Source organism: Catharus ustulatus, chromosome 5, assembly GCF_009819885.2.
Source record: "Catharus ustulatus isolate bCatUst1 chromosome 5, bCatUst1.pri.v2, whole genome shotgun sequence".
In the NCBI taxonomy this organism is placed as follows: Eukaryota; Metazoa; Chordata; class Aves; order Passeriformes; family Turdidae; genus Catharus; species Catharus ustulatus.
In genome coordinates this window covers 49,479,340-49,501,572 of record NC_046225.1, presented here as the reverse complement: position 1 = coordinate 49,501,572, position 22,233 = coordinate 49,479,340, and the positions used below count along the sequence as shown (strand labels likewise).

Sequence of the window (22,233 nt, the reverse complement as noted above, 5' to 3'; positions counted from 1 at the left end):
TGTCTTTCACAGTGCTGAGCGAGAATTCACTAGATTAAATCATTAATCATAACCAATAGCTCTGAGGACAGATCTCTCTTACAACAAATAAAGCACCAGTGTTGCATGTGGTGGTCAGAGGATACAGACTATTACTACCCAAAAGGACAAATTACTACTGGGAATGTTTTAGAAGTCATTAGCTCAGCACATCTAGTTTAAGGTGTTCTTCCACCACTAGCATTACTTTTCAGGACTGAGTCGTTTTTTTAGCATTGCTGTTGGACTGTGGTAGGACAGGGTTTTTTAAGGCTGATTTTTAAGTCACATTGGAAAGATCTCATCCATCCACTCAGGAAGGAGGAAGTTGCATAACCCCTTTACATAAGCAGTCCATTACTACAAGCATACAAAAAAGCTTCACTTTAACTTTTCATTTTCCATTTACACACAGGTTTTAGTTGTACTTTCAAACTTTTTCTGTACTGGAAAGCAGTATATAGATACTGTTAAATATTTTCCTAAAAGAGCAGGGCTAGCTGATTTTATATTCAGTTGCTGAAATTACATACAGCTTTTAAAGTTAATGTATTTTTTACTGTCACACCTGGTTCCACTGCAATAAGATACAGAATATTTCTGAATAGCAACAGTATTGTGGTAGCATTCAGAAATCCCTGTACCAAACTACACAAATACTGAATATGCTCTCTGCCTAGAAACTTAATCTCCTTCAAGTGTTAATGAAAACAATGTTTATAAATACTTGAAAGATAAATGGGAAACAGACATAAGTTTAAGTATCAGAGAAAAGCTACGTAATGACAGCTCACTGAATGCCAAAGATTAGCACTTATAATTTTCCCTCTCGCTCCTTCTTGCTATAATTATTGCTCCCATGGCTGCAAGCTGCCAACAGACTCTCAACAATACCAAAGAATAGACATCTAGGCATCACAGGAGTTTCATCTCTTCCACACTGCGTAAACAACATTTGTCAAATTAAGCTTTACATACATTAGGAACAATTGCTTCACAAAACAGAGAACAACAAATGAAAAGTTATGATCTGATATAGAACCAGTGACGTTAGAATGAACCAGCTGTAACTGACAGGAGGAAATAATGACAGCTGTTCACAACACCAGTGGGTGTTTTGTCATATTGTATGTTCTAGACAACCAGTGTCCCCCCAGAAAAGCACTACAGCATATGGACAGACCTGCATTCATTATCACCACAGCGACTCTTCTGCTTCAGGATCTTTCTGCTAACCAGATTCCCCTATTCAACAGACCTAACAAAGGCGTGTCTCTTTCATTTTTGGTATCTGCACTCAGCATATGCAAACTTCCCACTATGTTATACGCTTTTCTCTAGATCTCACTGACAGGAGTTATGGGGGGAAGGCAGGGAAGGGGCTGGGTTGAGAAGGGAAGTGAAGGTGTTAATAACTACTTTTTGCAGATCTGATGCCCTTAAAATAATTTTTTCTTGGCTATGAAATATAAGTGTTTGCCTGCAATAACTAGATGCTACAAAAAGGTCAGTACCACAAAAATCACTTAGCTGCCTACAGAAAAAAAAAAAAAAAACCAAAACAAAAAAAACCACAACGTATTCTTGTTTAAAGAAACCAGAAGTTAAATTAGGACAACTGAGGTTTAGCAAACTAGACTTAACTAACCAGCACACTGTCAATCCACTCTTATTGGTCTTCCCGTGGCTGCCACTCTGACTGCAGTCACTGCATTTTCAGCGACATCCATGGCACACTCAGGGGACATGATTACCAAAACTGAAGTCAGATTCTAACGTAATCTTACATCATTTGTAGTCTCACATTGGACTTTCTTCCCCATCAGTCTGGAGGGGCAAGAATATTTTCCACTAAAAAAGAAAAATGTAAAATACAAATAGAGGAACCACTGTGACCTCCAAGACATAAAATAGGACGTCAAAATCCAGTACCAGCGAAACACATCTTCAAGAAAGAAATGGAAAAGATGTGTACAAAATTTATGCTTTCACCATTTTAATGATTTAAGAGCTTTGCAGTTTTGATACACACAACTCACTCTCAACATGTTTGTGAAAGTCAAATTCCAAACAAAGCAGAATAAGTGAAGTAACAGAGAAATGGCCTGCTGTGTTGTTGAACATTCAAATGCATCAATGTACGACCTAAGCCCACTTTTCTAATTTGGTTCAATAATTTTTAGCGAAAACAGTTAGTATAAGGCTATTTGTTATCAAATTCTGTAAGTAGAACAATTGTAATGCTGAATAAGGAACACAGGCGCTATAACTAATAATGCACTCAATTAAACAGAGTCAATTGAAAACAGCTTTTGGTAGGCTAACAAAGATATGTATACAGGTGCATTTGTTTTAAACCACTCAGTCAGTCTAAAGGTCAGTCTCATTCCACTGTTAGCTGTTTCCTTTTCCCCTTTTTGTGTCATGTTTTGATTTTAGCTCTGCTAAACTCACTGATCCTTTTTCAAATCAAACTCAATTTAAAAGTGCATGCACATTTATACTAATGCTGTGTAATTATGTACATGCAGAAAAAATATATGCTTCTTAAGATTCCAGAATAGTTTATGTCTCCTTGAACATATCCTGCTAATTTAATACCAAAAAACAAATTTAAAATACTAACTTTGCTAAAGGAAATTACTAAATAAATTTGAAGTTTAACTAACAATGACCCTAATTTATGACAATACTATACATATCCAAGGCATTATTGTTGCTACAAAACATTCCATTTTGGCATAGCCAGATTGGAGAAATTCGGCAGAAGAACTCTGGACCGGTTTCTTCAGGAAAATAAGCTCAACTACCCTAATGTCACAGTTATAGTTTAAACAGTGGCAACATTTTTCTAAAAGAGCTCAGTTATAGTTGGCTTATCATGGCAGAAATGTTGACAATAGCTTTGACAGAAAGGAATTTTGCAATGAGGTCATAGGCTGTTTGGATCGTCCCTTGTCTGATTAGACAGGGAGTATTTTACCACAAGTGGCTCTAGTCACTGATGGATTTTCATTCCCAAATACCTGTCATCACCGTCACTGATGCATTCAGGAAGAGCAAGACTACAGCCAAACAGCATGATGTGTTGATAGCAGTTGAGACGATTGAGGTAACTGAAGAACTTCAGGAACTTCTCCATTTCAATATTTTTGACAATGGAAAGAACTGAAGTTACAGTGGTGTAGTTATATGGCAGCATTTGGCACTGGCTATTGGTGATATTTCTGCAGGCACCTGTGAAATCAAAACAAGATATTTAGAACAACAGTATGACCATTGAATAGTTGGCTCAAAGCATGTATTGAATTGACTAGTCAGTATATATAAGCAATGCTGATATCTTACAGGTAAGATTACATTCAATAATACTATCATAATACTATCAAAAAATAAGAAAACCAGAGAAGCATAGCTTGGAAAACCAGGTAAGATTTTAGCTACTTTCACAATTATCTGACTTTGTACAAAATTGGAATAGAAATAAAACAAAACCAAGTTCTTTTTGACACAGTCTGGGTACAATAAAATTCCGTTGAAGCTGAGAATGGAAGTCACACAGAAGAAAAATAGGTCTGAAGCTGCTCTGGCTTTAGTGTTCCCATAAAATTTCTCTTTTCACTACCATTCTACTTTCACAAGTAGAAATTCATCCATCCTTTAAAATTATTCACGAGATCATCATGTATCTCCTGAGGCACAACTGCAAGATAGTCCCCGCCATGGCATGTGGCAAGAAGCACTGACATTTTCAGCTGAGATCACGTGCATGGACTGCTTTAGATGTTTTAAAATTCACACAGTCCTGACAGAGAAGGGTACAATTCCTTGAAGCTACCTGATGTTTTTGTGGTACTCACTGGCTGGACAGCAGAGCAATGAATTCAAAATTCACAGAAAAGAAGAAGGAATTTTGTGGCAATTATACAATAATTTTTAAAACAAAAAAGGAGACTAAACCCAGGACCTGTCCTTGCAGCAGAATGTTCACACAGAGTAGAGTGCAAATAGTCTCTCTCCATCATTTTCATTAGGCTCCTTTCTGGTACTGTAAGGCTGCAGTTATGGGGAATATAAGCCAGTTTTGGCAATACCTACAGGAAGATAAGAAGAGCAGTGAATGGGAATAACAGTGTGTGAAAATACTGTTGATCAGAACAGCATGGTCCCTATTTATATGGGTAATTTCTGACATTCATCTGAATTAAGAGTTTTCTGTTCAGCACCAGCAATTGCCAAATGGATTGAACTTGTAAAAAAGTGATTTCTTCTACTCCAACAATTGCAGTGCAAGTCTACAGTTTCATATTCAGTCCTGCTGAAACGAATTTAAACTGCACATTTTCCTTTTCCCACTCTCCTCTTCAGACTGCTCCCATGGACAGCATCTGCACAAAATACACTGAGCTAGCTGACTGGAAATAACCACCTACCTTCTCTTCCAAAAGACAAAGTTAATGACAGCCTCAAAGAAAAGCAACTAGAACTGCAGTTAGGCTTAATCATTCTTTTTAGTTTTAAAAAACTGAGCCATGCCTGTAATGACAGTAAGGCCATAGTTCCTCACCAAGAAGTGGTTGCTGCTTCTGGATTTATGAGGCCATGCAATGAACTAGCTCTGCACATTAGCCTGCCTGAATTTTCTCTCTTCTCTAGCACCACAATGTAATTTTGGTGGGCACAGGGTGAAAGGAGAGAAAGAGGGGAAAAATCAACTATTTCACTTGGATCAAATAATTGGGTTGAATATCTTTTTGGCAAAAAAATTCTTTTTTTCCAGGAACGGAGAAAGGGTGGAGCAGTGCAGTGGCAGGGACCACTGTTCACAGCAGCTGAAGCAGTGATTTTACACAAAGTGTCATTACTGCCCAGCAACATAAAGTCCTTTGAAAGCCTTAAGAATACTTGGATTGCACCATCAGAGTCAATTCCTATTCAATGAGAAATGAAAGAACATCTTTCCTCAAAAAAATTAATTAATAAATTTGTTGTAACTCTTCATTCTTAATGCATCCATTTTCTCATTTGCACTATAAAAACACATCCGGGATCCTTCAAGCATCTAATGCACTTAAATGATGTCTCAGCTAAAGCTAATGTAAACCTGCCTAGATCCTAGCTAGGCTATGTTTTTAACAGGATTTTTATAGAAGATATGCAAAACATGTCTCTGTCTCAGGTGTGCAAAGCATAACATAGTACATGAGAAGAGCATGTGGCCTGAAGAGAAAAGTAGGCAGCCTGATTTTCATATCCCAAGTCAAACTTCTCAAGTTTCAATTAAGAAATTATCTTTTTAATCAGAGGAACATTTACAGAGCATCTTTAAGTAGCTTTCAGAAAATGGAACTGTGTTCCACTTGCAGCAGTGATCACCACTCACTTTATTACAGAACTTAGCTTAGCATGCTCTCAGCACTACTTGCACAGTTGCAGTCCATAATTTCACTGTTAAAGCCTCCATAAATCCAAGGAAATATGGCAATATTCACCTGGTTCTTCCACAACAAAAATTCTACCCTCGAGGAATTAAATCCTATCTTTAATCCTAAAATGTCTTGAAAATTTCTAAGAAGCCCACTAAAAGAAGCAAAACAAAAGCAAACTCATCCAGTCTAACTTGCCTATGGCAGCATTTTGCAGGTTTTTTGATATAGGAATGACCTATGGCACATCAATTTTTTATCAGTTCCAAGTTGCCATGTTCCCCTGACCTTAAAAAATGTCACTCGCCTTGATTTCATCATTTTCTGTGTGAGACATGAATCTATGCAACGCCTTTTTTATCACCCTTTTCTGTTGATAAGTATCTGCTTTGTCGTGGACTTTTGCTCCACCACAGCGTTCCCACGCAGCAACTGATTTTTCCAGCAAATGCTTTTTCCAAAGCTCATTACTGTCTTCAAAAATTTTAATTTACTATTACTGCTTTTCATTTACTATGACATCTTGGTCCATTTTATATTTCAATTAAAACAGAAGATGCACAAATTTTCTTTGCCTCTTTCCAGTTATGAATTTTCCAATGTACAGTCCACTTGGGACTGAATATCTCATACTGTATTTCAGATGTTTTCTCCATAATTTTCTTAGGATCTATCTGCACAGCAGGGAAACCTACAAACTGTTTTCTCTTTATTTTAGGTATTGTGAGCTCAAAATCAATCATTTCGTGACTAAAGCATAGTGTCTGCAATTTTTTCCCACAAATGCTAACTTGGAAATTCAATTTCCACAACTCACAGCAGCCTGCCTTTCCTGACAAAGGCGTAATTTGGCTGCTGCATGTGTGTGCTGGGTGACTCTTGCCTTCTAAACACATTCTCAGTTTCTTTCTGGTATTTTTTCCACACTCCTATTTGTTCTCTTCCAGGACACATTATATAAAAAACATCAACCACTCTTTACAGAACAGCTCACAGTCCCATTACACTACTGAAGAAAATAAAAAGGATACAAACACATTCTGGAGGAAACCCCCACCATTTCAACTAGTAGCAAGAGCACTATTTGTGTACACTCTTTAGACTCTTGGAAAAGTACACTTAAGTCCAGGATAAAAGTTCTTAAGAAATTTAAGAAACTAATTCTCTGGTAGTAGACTAACAAAATCAAAGTAGTAGAGGTGTCATACTCAAAAAATCTAACATTACAAGAAAAATAAGGTCTGAAGGAATGTATATTTTTTATTACAACCTGATACAGAGAGAATAAAGTACTGTTAGCATTTCTATCAAAGGAAAATTTAGCCAATAGATGGTAGTGGTTTACAAGGATCTTGTGGCCTTGATAGTTACAGCAATGGTTAAAACATCACATCACCCTCCAGTCAAAAGATTTCACCGTATTAACTCCTGTTTTGTCTTTCACAGTTGTAATTTATTTTATTTTTAATTAAAATAAAATTGCAATATAATTTCTCTCACTTTATTTCTCTGGGTTTTGCTTTCTCTTAGATGATTTAGTGTAAAATCTGCCTGGACACAGCTGAGTGCTCAGCTATGAAGGCACAAGCGCCGGGAGAGCAAAATCCTGTACAGGGCACTGAGTGAGGAAAATAGAAGTGTGATAAATAATCCTGTAACACTGAGGTGAGAGAAGAAGGGGGAAAGGCACTTCAGGCACCACAGCAGAAATTTCCTCTGCAGCACATGGAAGGGACTGGGATGGAGCAGTTACCCATTCTGCAGCTTGTTGAGGGCTCCATGCCAGAGCAGGTGGCCATGTCCTGAAGGAACTGCAGCCTGGGAAGGACCAGTGCTGAAAAAGGCTTATCCTGAGGAACTGCAATCCATCCAGAGGTCCCACACAGGATCTGTTCTGGAAAGGCTGCAGACCATGCAGAGACCAAGCACTGATTCAGGGAAAATTGTGAGGAGGAAGCAGCAGCAGAGTGGAGTTCACATGGACTGATCAGAAGCCCATTCCCCATCCTCCTGTGCCACTCACAGCAGGGAGGAGATAGGGGAGTTGAAAACGAAGGAGTGAGGCTGAGCCTGTGAGAGAAGGGCAGGATGAGAGAAAGTGTTTTAGTCCTTATGTTTTTTTTCTCACCATCCAGTTTTAATTGGCAATATATTCAAATAATATTTCCCAGGTCTGTTTTGCACCTGACAGCAATTGATAAGTGATCTCTCTGCCTCTCATTTAACCTAAGGCATTTTACATCTTGTTTCCTGCCTCCCACTGTGGCAGGGGATGGAGAGAGAAACTGGGTGGGTATCTGGCAGCCCATGAAGAGCAATCCACTATAGTCTAATAAAAAATACCCTTTCTTTCCAAATTCAATGAGCATGAACATATACAGTAATTTCACTACTATAAGGCCCACCCTTTTGACTAAAATTTTCCCCAGAACCCGGAAGTGCACCTTATAGTCCGGTGCGCCTTATCTGATAGACAAAGTTCATAAAATTTGCCTACCTGGTAGTGAGAGCTGCGAGCCGCGGGGGGAGCCGGCAGGGCCATGGCTGCCAGGGGGAGGCGGGGCAGAGCAGCGGTGGGCACGCCCCGGCCCCGTGGAGGCGGGACAGCCCCTCTACAGACACCCCCCGGCCCCATGGAGGCGGGACGGCCCCTACACAGGCACGCCCTGGCCCCGTGGAGGTGGCACGGCCCCTCTACAGGCACCCCCCAGGCCCTGTGCAGGTGGCACAGAGCAGCAGCAGGCATGTCCCAGCCCCGCCGGGTACAGGCGGGCCCGGGGGCCCATGGCTGCTGGGTTGAGGCGGGGCCTCGTCCAGCAACCGCATGGAGGGAGCTGGGGGCGGAGCCTCACTGCAAAAAAAAAGTGCGCCCTATAGTCCGGTGCGCCTTATCTGATCTACAAAGTTGCAAATTTTGCCGACTCCCGGGGGATGTGCCTTATAGTCCAGTGCGCCTTATGGTCGTGAAATTACTGTAATTGAGAGCACTTTTTGGTATACAAATGAGAACTGAAACAATTCTACAAAGTTACTTTCAACTCATGCATTGCTGTACCATGTCTTCAAATACTTCACTTAGCTACCTAGATCCCACTTTGCCATGTCAGATTTGGGTAACTTTTATGTGCTTCTCACTGCATGGAGGTGGCCATGGCAGGGAAGATAAATTCCATGCCAACCAACCATAACTTAAATAGAGATACTGGACTCAGAGTCACGTGGAAAAATTTAGTGATGTGGGTGGGGAGAGGAAGTCTGGGAGAAGGGGAAATTATAGTTCATCTTTCTGTATGGAAGGCTAGACGGAAGCAAGGAAAAGACAATGACACATCAAAGATGCATTAGCAGATTAAGATCATTTGGATAATTCCCACAATGGATAAAGTGCTCATGAGTCTTGGTGTCAGGCTATATTGACTACATAAGAGTAAAAATCAGAGGAAAACTTTACATGGATTAAAAAAAAACAAAATTAAGCTGTGGAAGAAAATAGCTTTAAAAAATCTTGACTTCAATTTTTTTCAAGCCTAATCAACATCTCTGTATCATTTGGTCTATTTCCCCCGGTTTAAAACTCTCAATTTCTCTAAAAAGCACTCTGTTGGTTAATCTGCAGCTGTTGGTGTCAGGACATATTTTGAGTCATAGTTTAAAGTCAATAAAGAAACATCACAGAGAGTTTGGCCATACTACTCAAAACATACCAGTCAATATAAGTCACAATTTTCTTCATGTTTTCAGTTTGGATGCAGCTCACTTGGCTTTGTTTTTAAATCAGATGGTTAAAGATCTCTTTTTTCTTTTCCTGCTTTCCTTTAATATTTCCACATCAAGACTCCTAAAAATGCTTATCTTTTAGACAACTGTCCTGAATTTGCCATTGTAAATAGTGAGACAATGAAAGCATTTCATTTCTTTGACAATTTCAAGCTCTGCAATGTCTGAATGATTCTTCCCATCTATTGGAGACGCCTGCTGTCTCCTCCCAGAGAGACTCTTACTCTGGACAAAGCAGAAATGAACCTCCCATGTGATTATATTTCCTTCTATGTTACATCTTAACCTTCTTTTCACTTTCTGCATTGCAATGTCAACTATAATTTCTACTGCCTTGTATTGTTAATGCAGCCCTTATTTTCAGATAGAGCTTTTATATTCCTATATGTATACTTTCTCCTCGACTCGAGATCTCAAACATGATGCAACAATTACGACATATAACAAGTGCATATTACCTTTCAATCAAGAGTGAAAGTTAAACTTCTATACATCCCACCTTGCTTGTGATTCTTTATTTTTAGTTTTTTGTTGTTTTGTTTTGTTTTTTTCTTTGTTATTTTCTTGGATTTCATCCAATTTTTCTGCACTTAATGGTTATAGTTTAGGTAAGATTTTTGAAAATTTCGTACTCAAGAATTTTAAAAATACTTGTGAGGCTGTAAGCTATTCAGATACATATATATTCAGCCTGTTTTAAAATTTATAGTGACTGGGGTTTTTTGGACTAATAGCTTAGTTTTAAAGAACCATTACACTTTTATGTCTCGATCCTCAGTTCCATTTTTTTCTATCATGGAATGCTGAAACACTTAGAACACAAATAGTGCAAATGTACCTTTATATAAATAACAAATTAAACACTGTTTTAATCAGACTACCTTGTCATCCTACCAAATTCAATCTATCCAAATGAATCACACGTCCTTTATATGCAGTTAAAATTATACGTGTTATCAAAAACATTACAAATACAAAGACCGCTTTTAATTTTATTTTCCTACATATTTTGAATCACTATTTGGAATGTTTGAGACTGCTATACCAAGATTTAACATCTTTCATTTTATATCCAAAATAAGACATCCACTTCTAAAAGGTATCTATCTCATTAGAAGCACACTATTTTAGTAAGCATTAGTTGTATGCCTTGAATCAGAGCTCAGAGGTTTGTGAAAAGTTCAAAACCTCCCTGTCAGACCATGGGTAATTAGGGGAATTCTTAAGTTTAGCATTGTTCTCAAGATCCTGATAGAAGAAACTGCTTAAAACTTTATATCCTTGCATGTAGGGATAAAAGTTAGTCATAGACTACATGGACTTTTTTTTTTCAGAATTTCAGAGCACCAGCAGACCCTATTCAAATCAACAGGGGAGGTACATGCCAAATGACTTTTTAAAAGCTGTAACTTTTGCTTATTTTGAATTACAATCTTGACAGCTTCTCTACTAAGAGCATCTTTTAAGCACATGCTGAAGTGCCGTCTGAGTAGGAATGAAGTTAGCATATGCTCAAGTGTTGCTCTAAATAGTTGCCTTCCCTTTTTAAATATGTCACTCTCTTGACGTCTGTATTTGTGTGATTAAATGTGAACCAAGACACATTGCCACCATAACACTGGAAAAATAAAAAATTTACTATAGAGACATCTGTCAGTGGAGAGGTTCCAAATTCTTCATGACAAGGAAAGTGGAGTGAAAGAAATTAAATACAATGAATGAAGAAGAGCTGAACGTCTACTCATCTGTGGTTCCTGCTAGGATTCTCTTCAATTGTACATATTACTTCTGTATTTATTCAGGAATATTTGCACAAAATCAAAACAGTATTTTAAACTTCCATTCAAGATGATGCTTAAAAACGAATGTCATGTACAAAATACATGTCAACTGCCTCTGACTAGCTCAAAACTACTTCTAGAATAATAGACACAATTCACTTCTGCAACTCTATTAAATAAGTGTTGAACGATAACTGTATAGGAGTAATTTCAATAATGATACCATGAACAAAAAAGAAGTTGCACTCGATAAGAAGGTTATAAAATATAAATCACATAGTTCAAAAGCATTTATTTCTTATGGTTTCTTTACTGATGTACATCAGGCAGCATGTTTCATTGTCTTATAACTAAAGCACAGTCCTCTTACACAACAAAATTATTCCTTTATTTTATATTCACCTTCTAAAAAATAGCAAAAAAGCTATAGTTTCAAGATTAAAATTAATCTCTAATTTTTAAAGATGGCAACTTACTGAAAAGTAAATTATTCTACAGCTACCTTTCCCTAAACTGATTCCAACTACTACCACGCAGTTATTTGCCAAAAGAAATCAAGAGGCCAGTGTTTGCTTTGTTGCTGTCTACCATTTATATCTGCTCTCTGTTAAAAAAAAAAACAAAAACAAAAACCAAAACACTAAAACAATAGGGGTTGCTTTATCACTATCAGAATTTGTAACACTCACATTGAAAAACAAACCCACTGGTGACATAATCACCACTTCCATGACACTTCTCATTTCCTTTGTAACTGACAAACTATTTAGTTGTACCATGGAAATAGAGAGCTCATACCTAAAAATGCATGAAGCACTGACAAAGTGAAGGAAAAGACAAATTAACTCCATACTCTGGTGTAAAGGCACAATATTACAGACAACAGCAAGGTCCCCATTTCTAATAGCTCTACTGACAAGATCAAAATATCCTTGAAGGGTTGACCAGTACTTCTCTTTCAAGAGGGCTACCACAGCCAATAACTTCTGGTAAATACTGTGTCTGTAGACAACACAAAAGTGTGCAAACGGCAATACCACCATTACCAAAATGCAAAAATGCTGAAGGGATGGAAAACAATGTAAAAAGAAGCCCCTATACTAGCTGTAAAAAATATGCATTTCTCATTTGCTAGAACAGAGATTCTATACAGCATACTGAAAAACAGAAACATGGATTAAGAAGCACTTAAGTGAAAGCACTAATAGCTGTTATTTTAAGTGGCAAGGGGCATAAATGATCCTGTAGACTTTGGGAAATTATCAGAAGCAATTTACACATGAAATGTGTAACGTCTTGATCCCTAAAAAAAGTTTTATGAGGAGTGCATTTATACAGCTTTAATACAGCACAAAGACATAATCTGAAGACAAGTAGTAGTAAGTTTGTTACATTTACATGTGGGTAGACATTTGACAAACTCTGTCTCCTGAGGGCTCAGTAACAGTGATGGCAGCCTAAAGATATAAGCAGCGTACTTCCCAAGTAAGTTTCTAACAGGTCATGACTTTTCTTAAGTCAACTGACACAGTCAGAAAAACATTTCACAAGATAATTGAACTGATGTAATGGTGCAATACTGCTTCCTTTCAACCATGTGTGCTTGCCATTTTCTTTGAAACAACTTTTGTGCCAAACCACCCAAGAGCTGAGTCAGCCCACTGAGCAAACAAATGCCATAAAAGCATGCAGCACTATTTGGTTCAGAGCAAAGGGAATGGTGACACCTTCTCAGTAACACCAACCTCTAAATGAAGCTCATCTGACTCATAATAGTTTATGTGGGGAAGAGGAAAACAAACTTTTGAACAGCAAATCCCATCCACTGACCTAAAATACAAGTGAGGTACGAGGACTAGCTGAGAACAACTGCTCTGCATTTAATTTCATTCAGCTAGTGAATTATACCGTTTGAAAGGAATGAGTGATTGTCAACTGCCCCTTGTGCTCCACAGGTACCAAAGGGAGAGGCGGTAAGGCTACTGACCACCTGCAGTCAAGAGAAAAACAATTCATTATCTCCCAGGTCACAGAGAGTGGATTAGCCATGAGGGAAATACAACCCATATTTTAGATCAGAGGTGAAGTGTTATCATAACTATTGTTTTAAGGCAATCTATACCAGCTGCTTTAGAATGGAATACCACACCCAGTCTGCCCCAGACACTTCTTGTTCAGAGCAAATCTTAAATTCTAACTAAGCTATTCTTTTGACCAAAGAATATTGCAAAAGACTGGACACTTCATCAAGTCACCTCATTTTTTGGAGCACTTCTCTCAGCAAGTTGCTTCCAGATGGTGCTCTTCTTGGCTGAAGCACATAGTTCTTTAATCCCTTGGGCAGGCACAGCTGAGAGCAGGTAAGCTCAAGAGCCAAAGCTGAGCCTGAACATTTACCCCCCTGCAAGCAGGCCTGTGTTCCAGGTCTGGTATTTTGATTAGTCATTTCCTAATTACAGAATTCTTTAGTGAAATTGAAAACATATTTCTAAGAGCCTGCCATTAAACAAAAGGCACAGTTTACAATTACATCTATCATTAGAGGCTCCTTTCCCTGATACATTAAGTCGGGCAGGATTTTGTTATTCTTCTGAAACATATGCATCTTTACCCCTCTTGATAGGCCATTTAAAAAAAAAAAAAAATAGTAGCCTCCAGTGGAACCAGGCAGATGTTTTTGGTTGGGTTTTTTTGTGGGTTTTACTAATAAACATGTTTTCAATAAGTGAAAATGAATGCTAGCTCAATTGACAACATTTAATTATGTTCAAATAATTATGTTCAATACTGTTATGTTCAAAACAAAACAAAAAAGCACAGTGCTTTGTAAAAGACATAAAACAGTTTAGGTTATGAATAAGTCAGCATAGAAATAGACTGTGCCTGAGCTGTCCAGTTCTCTCTGGTTAATTACCTTTCTGGGATAGCTACTCTTCTGATCTATATAATAAGAAATTATGCTTCTTTTTCCCAAGTACATCTCACAATGATAACAATACCCACCTCAGCTCCAGATCAAACTACCACCCTAAAGCAAATCTTCCCTTGGAAAATCTGACTAGAACCTAAGAGTGGAATACAGCACCTCACTTGAAAAGTAAAGCATTGCAAGTAAACACAAAACATGCTTTCCAACCTGCAGTTTCCCATGTGGAAATTCACAGGGGAAGTTTAAGATCTGGGTGCTGATCTTCAAACCCCCAGTTAGCTAAGGCTGATCAGTCTAACAAATTAACTGTTTTCCCTATGGAAAATTCCCACAACCATATTTTTTCAGAGGTATGGGCTTGTTTCGTTACAGCCATTGTCTCTAAAAGATCGTTCGTGTTAGCCAGAAATATTGCAGCCTAGATCTTCTGAATTTGATGGCCCATTTGGCAAAATACACATCGCAGGACATAAGATACAACTTCCTTGTCCATTTCTTTATCTGACTGCTATTGACTCTCCTGTTTATAGCACAGGAATTTTCTTTTAAGCATTTCAGTTCTAAAACATTCAGTGAAGGTGTAATTCTTTTTCTACCACTAGAGTCTGAATGCTTCTGTTCACAGACAAGTCTAGCTGGCTACATTAATGCAGTTATTCTTTAATGTTCCAGTTACACTATGGTTTTGTTGTGTGAAATAAGAATTCTGACAAACTTTCTCAGCCTGAGCAATTAGAGGTTCAAAAACAACCCTATTTTTTAGTGTGTAAAAGGAAAATGTTTAAGAGCTGCATATGATTAAATTTTTTACAGTTGTATGTCAGTTCAGGTTGCATTTAAATCTTAGGAACATGATGCCTGCAAGTTGCTTGTGCAAACTGAGATTTTTAAATCCTTGTATTTCACCTGCTTTTTGCAGAATGGAAAGTCCATTCTGTTTTTTTAAATAAATCTACTAATAAATACCAATAGCTTCCTTTGGTGCTCTCTCTTATAGCTCATTGTTTATTTGCCCTTGTCAGTTAGAGAAAAATGACAAGTTTCCCCATGAAAATTAGGATTAAATTATTTAACATACCATTAAACCAGCTGTAATGTTACACTTCTTTCAACTATGCAAAATGTTCATGTTCTACTCAAATTTTTTATACTCTAGAATCACAGAATTATTGGTAGAAAGAGTCCTTTGGAGGTCTTCACCCAACTTGCTGCTCCAACTGAAATTGCTGCCAGCACGTTGTCGTCCATTACTTTGTCTGAGTCTTAGAAACACCCAAGGAAAAGGATCCCACAGCTACTGGAGGCAATGGGTTCTGCACTACTCATCCACTGAAAAAGATTTTACTAATGTCTGGTATGTAGTTCTGCTAATTTATTTCACTGGAAAGTACTACTTTTAAAATTAGCAGTCATAATAAAAGTGAGAAATACAGATTTTGTGTATGGATTAACAGGTAAACTAATCTTTGGCTGCATTTGGCTCTTTATCACTTTCTTAGATTCCTATCCCTACAATGATTTCAAACCATGGTACTCACTATGTTGTTCTTGAATTTCACATTATTGTAAAAGATAACAGTGACTGCAAATCACTTAGTTGTATCAACACTCTGACCTAGTATTTTGACAAGGGTTTAGAACTTACCATTTTATATTAATGATGACTCTGTAGCCGCACCTGGCTGCATTCTATGTGTTAGAATCCATAACAGACCACGCAAAGCACAAAACAGATAAACTTTAATCGATCATAAAATCACATACTGCTACCAGACGTAAGGTGTACCTTTGGAAACAAAGTGATCAATCATAATATAGAACAGAAAAAGATACATTAATATCATCTTTTCTTTTGTTGAAATAGCCACACAAATGCTTTTTAAATAGTTTCAGACAAGCTGATGGGTCTGAACCCAAAGTCAGTGCCTGCAACTCTTAAAAAATTATCTTCAGACCTTGCTTCATAGGTCTCATCCTTGAAAGTTTCACTAAGCATTTGATGTCTTACTTAGCCCCTTGGCCAATTTATGGTTCAATTTGATAGGAAACATCTGTTTAAAATGCGAGCAACAAAGTGTAAAAACCCATGATGAATGCGTAACAGGCATAAGCTGAAAGTCTTCCATTCTTTCAAGTTTTAAAGGGACACACATCCACAACCCCAGAAGCACATGTCATTTAAACTAGAACAAAGCTGACTTTATTTCAAAGTTGAGCAGAAGTGGGAATCTCTCACTCTAAAGGAAACCACACCACTGAAAGGCCAAAGAGTAAAGACACCTAGAACTTCAAGGAGGGTGTGCTTGTTACAGTACTTACTGCAATATTATTCCTAACAAATATTTGAAGTCTACTAGATATCTTGCAGAGAACATTGTTTCATTAGACTGAATTTGAAGAGATGAACTACAACCAGAAGAACTACAATAATGAGCCACAAATTGGAATTGAAACCACAAGCTTGGAGGTAAGTGTATGAAAATGTTAGTATCATTAAAATTTCATGCAAGTACCCAAAGTTTTTGGCAAACTTGCAGTTACCAGACAGCAGTAACACACTGGGTGATAAAAACTGGCAAGCTTTTTTTCCCTTATAAATATAAATGGCAATGAAAAATTGCTCTATGTAGTGAGTAATGGATTTTAAGAATCTTTTGGATTTAAACTAGTACATTTCACATGTCAGAAACTTCATAGTTTCCTTCCCAAGCTATGCTCATGTACTCATAAGAAACAATGATGAAACTGATGAAAACCAGGTTCTTGATAACAAATTTAGTGAAAATCCACGTGTTTCTCTTCTAGCTTACTAATTTTGCCCTGTGAAATGCAAATATAATTTTAAATTTTTTCTAGGGAAGAAAAGCAGAATGGCTTCAGTGATTATTTTGAAGAGTGAAGAAAATGCAATTTTAAATGAGAACTGCATTGCAAAATTTTACAGCAGCTATTTTCACTATCTTTAATTTTGAGAGAAAATGTATGCATGAGAGAGGTAATGAAACTATATGTACTGCTGGAAGAGAAAACACTCTCGAGCATGGACTCAAGCATCAACAAAATTAAAAGTTACCATATTAATCTGTTCATGCTTGCATTTGCATAGCAAATATGCAGTTGAGTGGCCAAATTCCTGGCCTGATAATTAGGACACTGCTTATGTTCTTCTATTTTTGAGGACAAGAATACCCTGAAAATACAGCATTGATCCAGTGCTGCTATTATTCCTTGCACAACTGAGTTTACTCCAACTTGTAAAAGTAATTAAACACAAATTGAGCTAGAAGACAAAATGATTTATTAGATCACTGCTGGAAATACTTGGGATTAGGGAGACTCAAGCTTATAGACTGACTTGGGATGCAGTTACCGGATACCTTAGCTTCAGCAGAAAAAAATGTCTTTTGTACGAGCAGCACAAGAAAGTGATAGAGAGACATGGGCTTTCTAGTTTCTGCACCACTTGTGACATGTTCTGTCCAGCTGTCCCCACAGTGGTTTTCATATTGCTCTTTCCCAACAAACAGAAAGGTGACTCAGACCCTCTCTGGGGTAGTAGAGGCAGAACACAAAATTCTGTGTAGTAGAACTCTAGTAGTGGCAAAAGCCCAGATACATAATAATAAATGCTGGGTAGAGACAAAGAGATTTATTTCATGTATAAATTGAACATAGTTAAGTGATAAAAGAATCAAGGTAACATCTAGGCTGAGTGGACAACTGAAAAGAAACTAAGCCACTGTTTGTGTTAGAAAGGTGAAAAGACCCAAACTTCCTCTGCAAAGTTCCTTAGGGAGAGCAAAAGATACAAACAAGCAAATGAAAACACTGTGCTTTTTGAAACTCTGATACAGTGACTCGCTTTTCTAGGAACACTTTTCCGCTTCATTCCTTAAAGCAATCGTTTAGGGTTCAATGCCGGGGGCGGGTGTTCAACTTCCTCCACATTTGTGCAAGTGACTGTGTTTTGCTCCCCGGGAACAGCCGCTGCTGCCCAGCTCCTGCCACCCTCCAGCCCCGTGCCAGGGCCCATTCCAGGCCCCACTTCTGCCCCGCTCCTGCCCCGTTCCAGGGCCTATTCCTGCCCCACTCCAGCCCCGTGCCAGGGCCCATTCCAGGCCTCATTTCTGCCCCACTCCAGCCCCGTTCCAGGGCCCATTCCAGGCCCCACTTCTGCCCCACTCCAGCCCCGTTCCAGGGCCCATTCCAGGCCCCGTTTCTGCACCACTCCAGCCCCATTCCGGCCGCGCGGGGCGCGGGACCCGCGTTCGCGGCGCCCTCTGGCGGTGGCGCGGGGGCAGGAGGAGCCTTACGGGCCGTGCCGGGGCCGGGCCGGGCCGTGCGAGGAACGCTGCCGGCCTTCCCAGCCCCTCACGGTCTGCGAGGCCGCGGAGATGCACGCATGGACGGGCACGGCTCAAGATCAAGCTTGGCCATGTTACTTTTCACGTTAGGATTTGACCACCAGTATAGTTCTCTGCTGGAACTGCTTCTGCGAAATGGCAAGGCGTTACTAGACTGTCTGCTAGGGGAGAGCTACTGGAGACTTGGCACAAAAAAAAAAGGGATATTAAATATACATATGCAAATGCACCAGTGAGTGGAAGAAACAAAATCAGATACTAACACTTGCTGTCCTATTCTATTCATATACAGGATGTTTTTCTAGGAAGAACGTTGGCCCTCGTTCTCGCCTATTTCCTGTCTCCTCACATCATCAGTATTACAAAACAGGGAGTCTGCTTCATTTGAATCAAGTCTCCCACTTTACTGCCCAAGTGCAGTCTGCTTTTATTTCAAAGAGAAGAAAGTACCAATAAATTGTATTGATATTTCCTTGGGAAACTGCTTTATTCTGTAAATAGTTACTATTTAATATGTGATCTTTTTTTCCGTTAAGCATTGATTGACAGATGAACAGAGTATTATTGCATATACTTATACATTCTATTAATAAATACTATTGAACCTATTGATTCACCTAAGACTCCCATCCTGATGGTTTTGCTATCAGAAAACTCTCCAGTGAGCCATCCTCATGACTTAGGACCATGGTCCATGCCTCCAGAAAACATTTAGATATGAAGTCACACAACCTCAAATCCCTCAATAGGAAAAATATATTCCTTCACTTGCTTTCCAACAGAGAGGTAATACAGGATACACTTAACTCAGAAGCTGACCTTTTGGTAAGGGCCAGCATTATATATTCAAGATAAATTCTAATAATATTGGGCAAATATAAGGAACAATGACCTAGGACTGTAACCCCAACTTCTGGCAACAAAAAAATCTTGAACCTTCACAAGTCAGAAGTTGCCAGTGGACTACTGTTTCTACAAGCCCCAACAGACCAACTCCTCACAAAGATCTCCAAGCATTTCTATACTTTCTGGTTTTCCCATCATCCTGTTGCAGTAAGTTCTATGAGGTCTCTTTTTTTAGCTTACTGCCTGATAGGCAAAAAAAAAAAAAAAAAAAATAAACTCCTTATATAATGAAAAACTCTGAGTAACTGTTCTATTTCACCTAATTATATATAGACACATTTAAAATAATCTGAATATCCACTACAACTACTTACTCATAAGCCAAACGTTTTCCAGAAGGAAAATAGTGTCTTCCTTCTATTTACAGCCTCCCCACACCTAACATTGCCACATGCCACATTTCCATGTCTCTACTGGTCTGGTTGCCTGCTATTTGCCTCTTCCAATTCTACTGTAATCTTTCTGAAGCTACATACTAATGTAGCAAGATTTTCCATTTTGTTCTTTGTTCATGATGAGGAGTCTCATGGAGACACATTGGTGAATGCAGCAAACCCTCAGGTCCTTATTTTGGTGGCAACAGTAGTTGAAAGTCCAGCAGTGTTGTGTTTTATATAGTTTGCATTGTTTCCCACTATCTAGCATTCTTTCACATCTATTGGCACAGTCATTTAAACATTTTATCAGTCACTGTTTCCACTATGAAACCTTTATGTGATTCTCAGCTATTGATTTTAGGCAGCTATTTCTGTATTAGTGGAAATATTATTACTTGATTATTTTCTGTTTTCACAGTTGTGGCCCTTGCCTGGATGGCTCCAAGATGGAAGCAAAAGAGGGCTTGGTCACGAGATCTCACACCATTGTAGATCTTAGTCCATTTGCATGCAAGTATCAACTGTCCAATTAATAGTCTCAAATCGTGAGGTTTCATCCTTGTTGCTTGCTTGCTGGACCGCCCTCCTCTTTTCATGTTGTTTATGCTTATGGCCTTGAGTTTGAACAAACTGTCCTTGAGTCCCCAGCTGGAGTAGGACTGTTTTGTCTTCATGATCCAGACACAATGAAAAAGCACCCTCAAGCAGAATAGAAAAACTTAAAACTTAAGGCATCATTATTTTTCTTTCTGTCTTTTAATGAGCACGTAGTCTGTGGGAAGAGTGTCTATAAGACTTCTTGGTGAAGATTCTTTTCAACAGTATTTTGAAAAGCCAAGTATTTTGTATTAACCAGCATTTTCACATCTCCTTCAAAAAACTTTCTAATAGAATCCTATTTACCCCCTTATCTATTCTTCATTAGAATTTCTGCCAAAGAACTCCCTTCTGCCAAATTTCGTTCCCACATGAATGCCAGTCCAAATGCGTTCACAGAATATTGTCTGGTTGGCTTTGAACTGGCAGTCTCTGTGTCATGTGACTTATCATTTATCTTTTATTGTACTGCATAAAATCAGCATAAAGTCCGAGTTATGCATACTTACTAAATGATCAGAAATGTATTCACCTCCCCACATTTGAACCAGATGAAACTTGTACTGAGGGATGATCTGCTAGTGTGCATTGATGATGACAGACTATCAGCCTCACGCTTCATTTAAAGGTTAATTTCCTCATAAGATATGCTCAAAAAACTCAAACCTCCATTTTACATGGGTTCAAAAGTGATTACATCAATTTTGTAGGACGAATGAATGCTCATCAGGACTCACTGCAGATCACTGGCATCTGCTACCACACAGCGTTCAAGTGTCTCAGCATGCTAGCCCTAGTTTATTCTTCTTCAGGCATGTGCTAGTTCTCACAGTTGGATTCTGACACTAAGCAAGAGAGAATTAATATGATTACTACCACCAATCCAATGGGGTCTTTATGTTTCACTTGTCCAAAAAAAAATATTTTTACTCCAACAGAATATTCCAGTTTCACTGTTCCAAAGCTCATTTATACCTCATCTCCCAGTTATATCTCATTGTCATACACATCAGAATACATAAGAACTTCCTGTGAACGTCAGACCATGTTCTGTGTTACCTTAGGGTTCTGTGAAGCAAGCTTAGAGGAAAAAAAGAGATCAAAGAGACTAAAGACAAGTATAAGGAGTTCATTTGCAAAGACCAAGACTAGAAAAGAAGTGAGTAGCAGGCAGTGCTAGAAATCCCCTGCTTTCTAGTGTCTTGGGATTAGTATGAGATCAGATTCTTCTGGATACTTAAAATATGTTTGTTTAGTTTGGTTTTTTTTAATCTACACACAGAATTAAGACAATGTCCCCATGAATATAGATAAACAAAACACTTGAAGATGCAATAAAAGACCATGAGGTTATTGATTAGCAACATACTATCTCCAGGTGTTTTTGTTTCATTTTTGGGCAAAGTATCTCAGTTTAGGATGGGATTTTTTTTATTGTTGTGGGATTTTTTTAAAGAAATCTGTGGCATTTCAAATTTGTCTTTGAAACTCTTTTGTCCTTTTCTCTTCACACAGAAAATGCTATGCCACAATAGAATTCCAAGTAGCGACGCCTACCGAATATACCGGCAGTCATACTGCTGTTGGAATGAACTGCACTTACCAGAATAGAACACATACTTGGAAAGTGCTAAAACTGACTCTCTGTATAATACCAAAAAGATTAGAAATCCAGACCTACAGGCTGTCCTGAGTCACTGTAGTGCTGTCCTGCATTAACACTGTAGTAGGGAGAAATATCACGTGCCATACACACACATCTGCACATTACAGAAGAAGAGAAGAAAATACTGATAAATCAGTGATTTACATTACGTTTACTCTATGACCTTATGAATAAATTTTGTTTTGTGCTCTGGTGGGATTAAGAAAAAAGGAATGATAAGCAGCTCCAGAGAAACTGATTCATTTCAATATGTTACCTTTGTGTTTCAGCAATTAGCAAAGCAGTATCAGGGAATCCTTCACTACCACTGACATGAGGAATCAATAACATTGACACTATGACATTAATAAAATGCACCTAACTTCATAGTCAAACAGGAAAAAAATGTCCTG

At 38.3% G+C, this 22,233-nt stretch overlaps 1 protein-coding gene across 1 annotated transcript in view; it reads right to left on the bottom strand.

The window, feature by feature from the left end:
* Positions 1–22,233, bottom strand: part of CORIN (corin, serine peptidase) — a 129,027-nt gene that overhangs the window by 82,891 nt on the left and 23,903 nt on the right. The window contains exon 4 of the mRNA XM_033060864.1: positions 3,045–3,255. Within this exon, the coding sequence (XP_032916755.1) occupies positions 3,045–3,255 (211 nt within the window). The remainder of the gene's footprint in view (positions 1–3,044; positions 3,256–22,233) is intronic.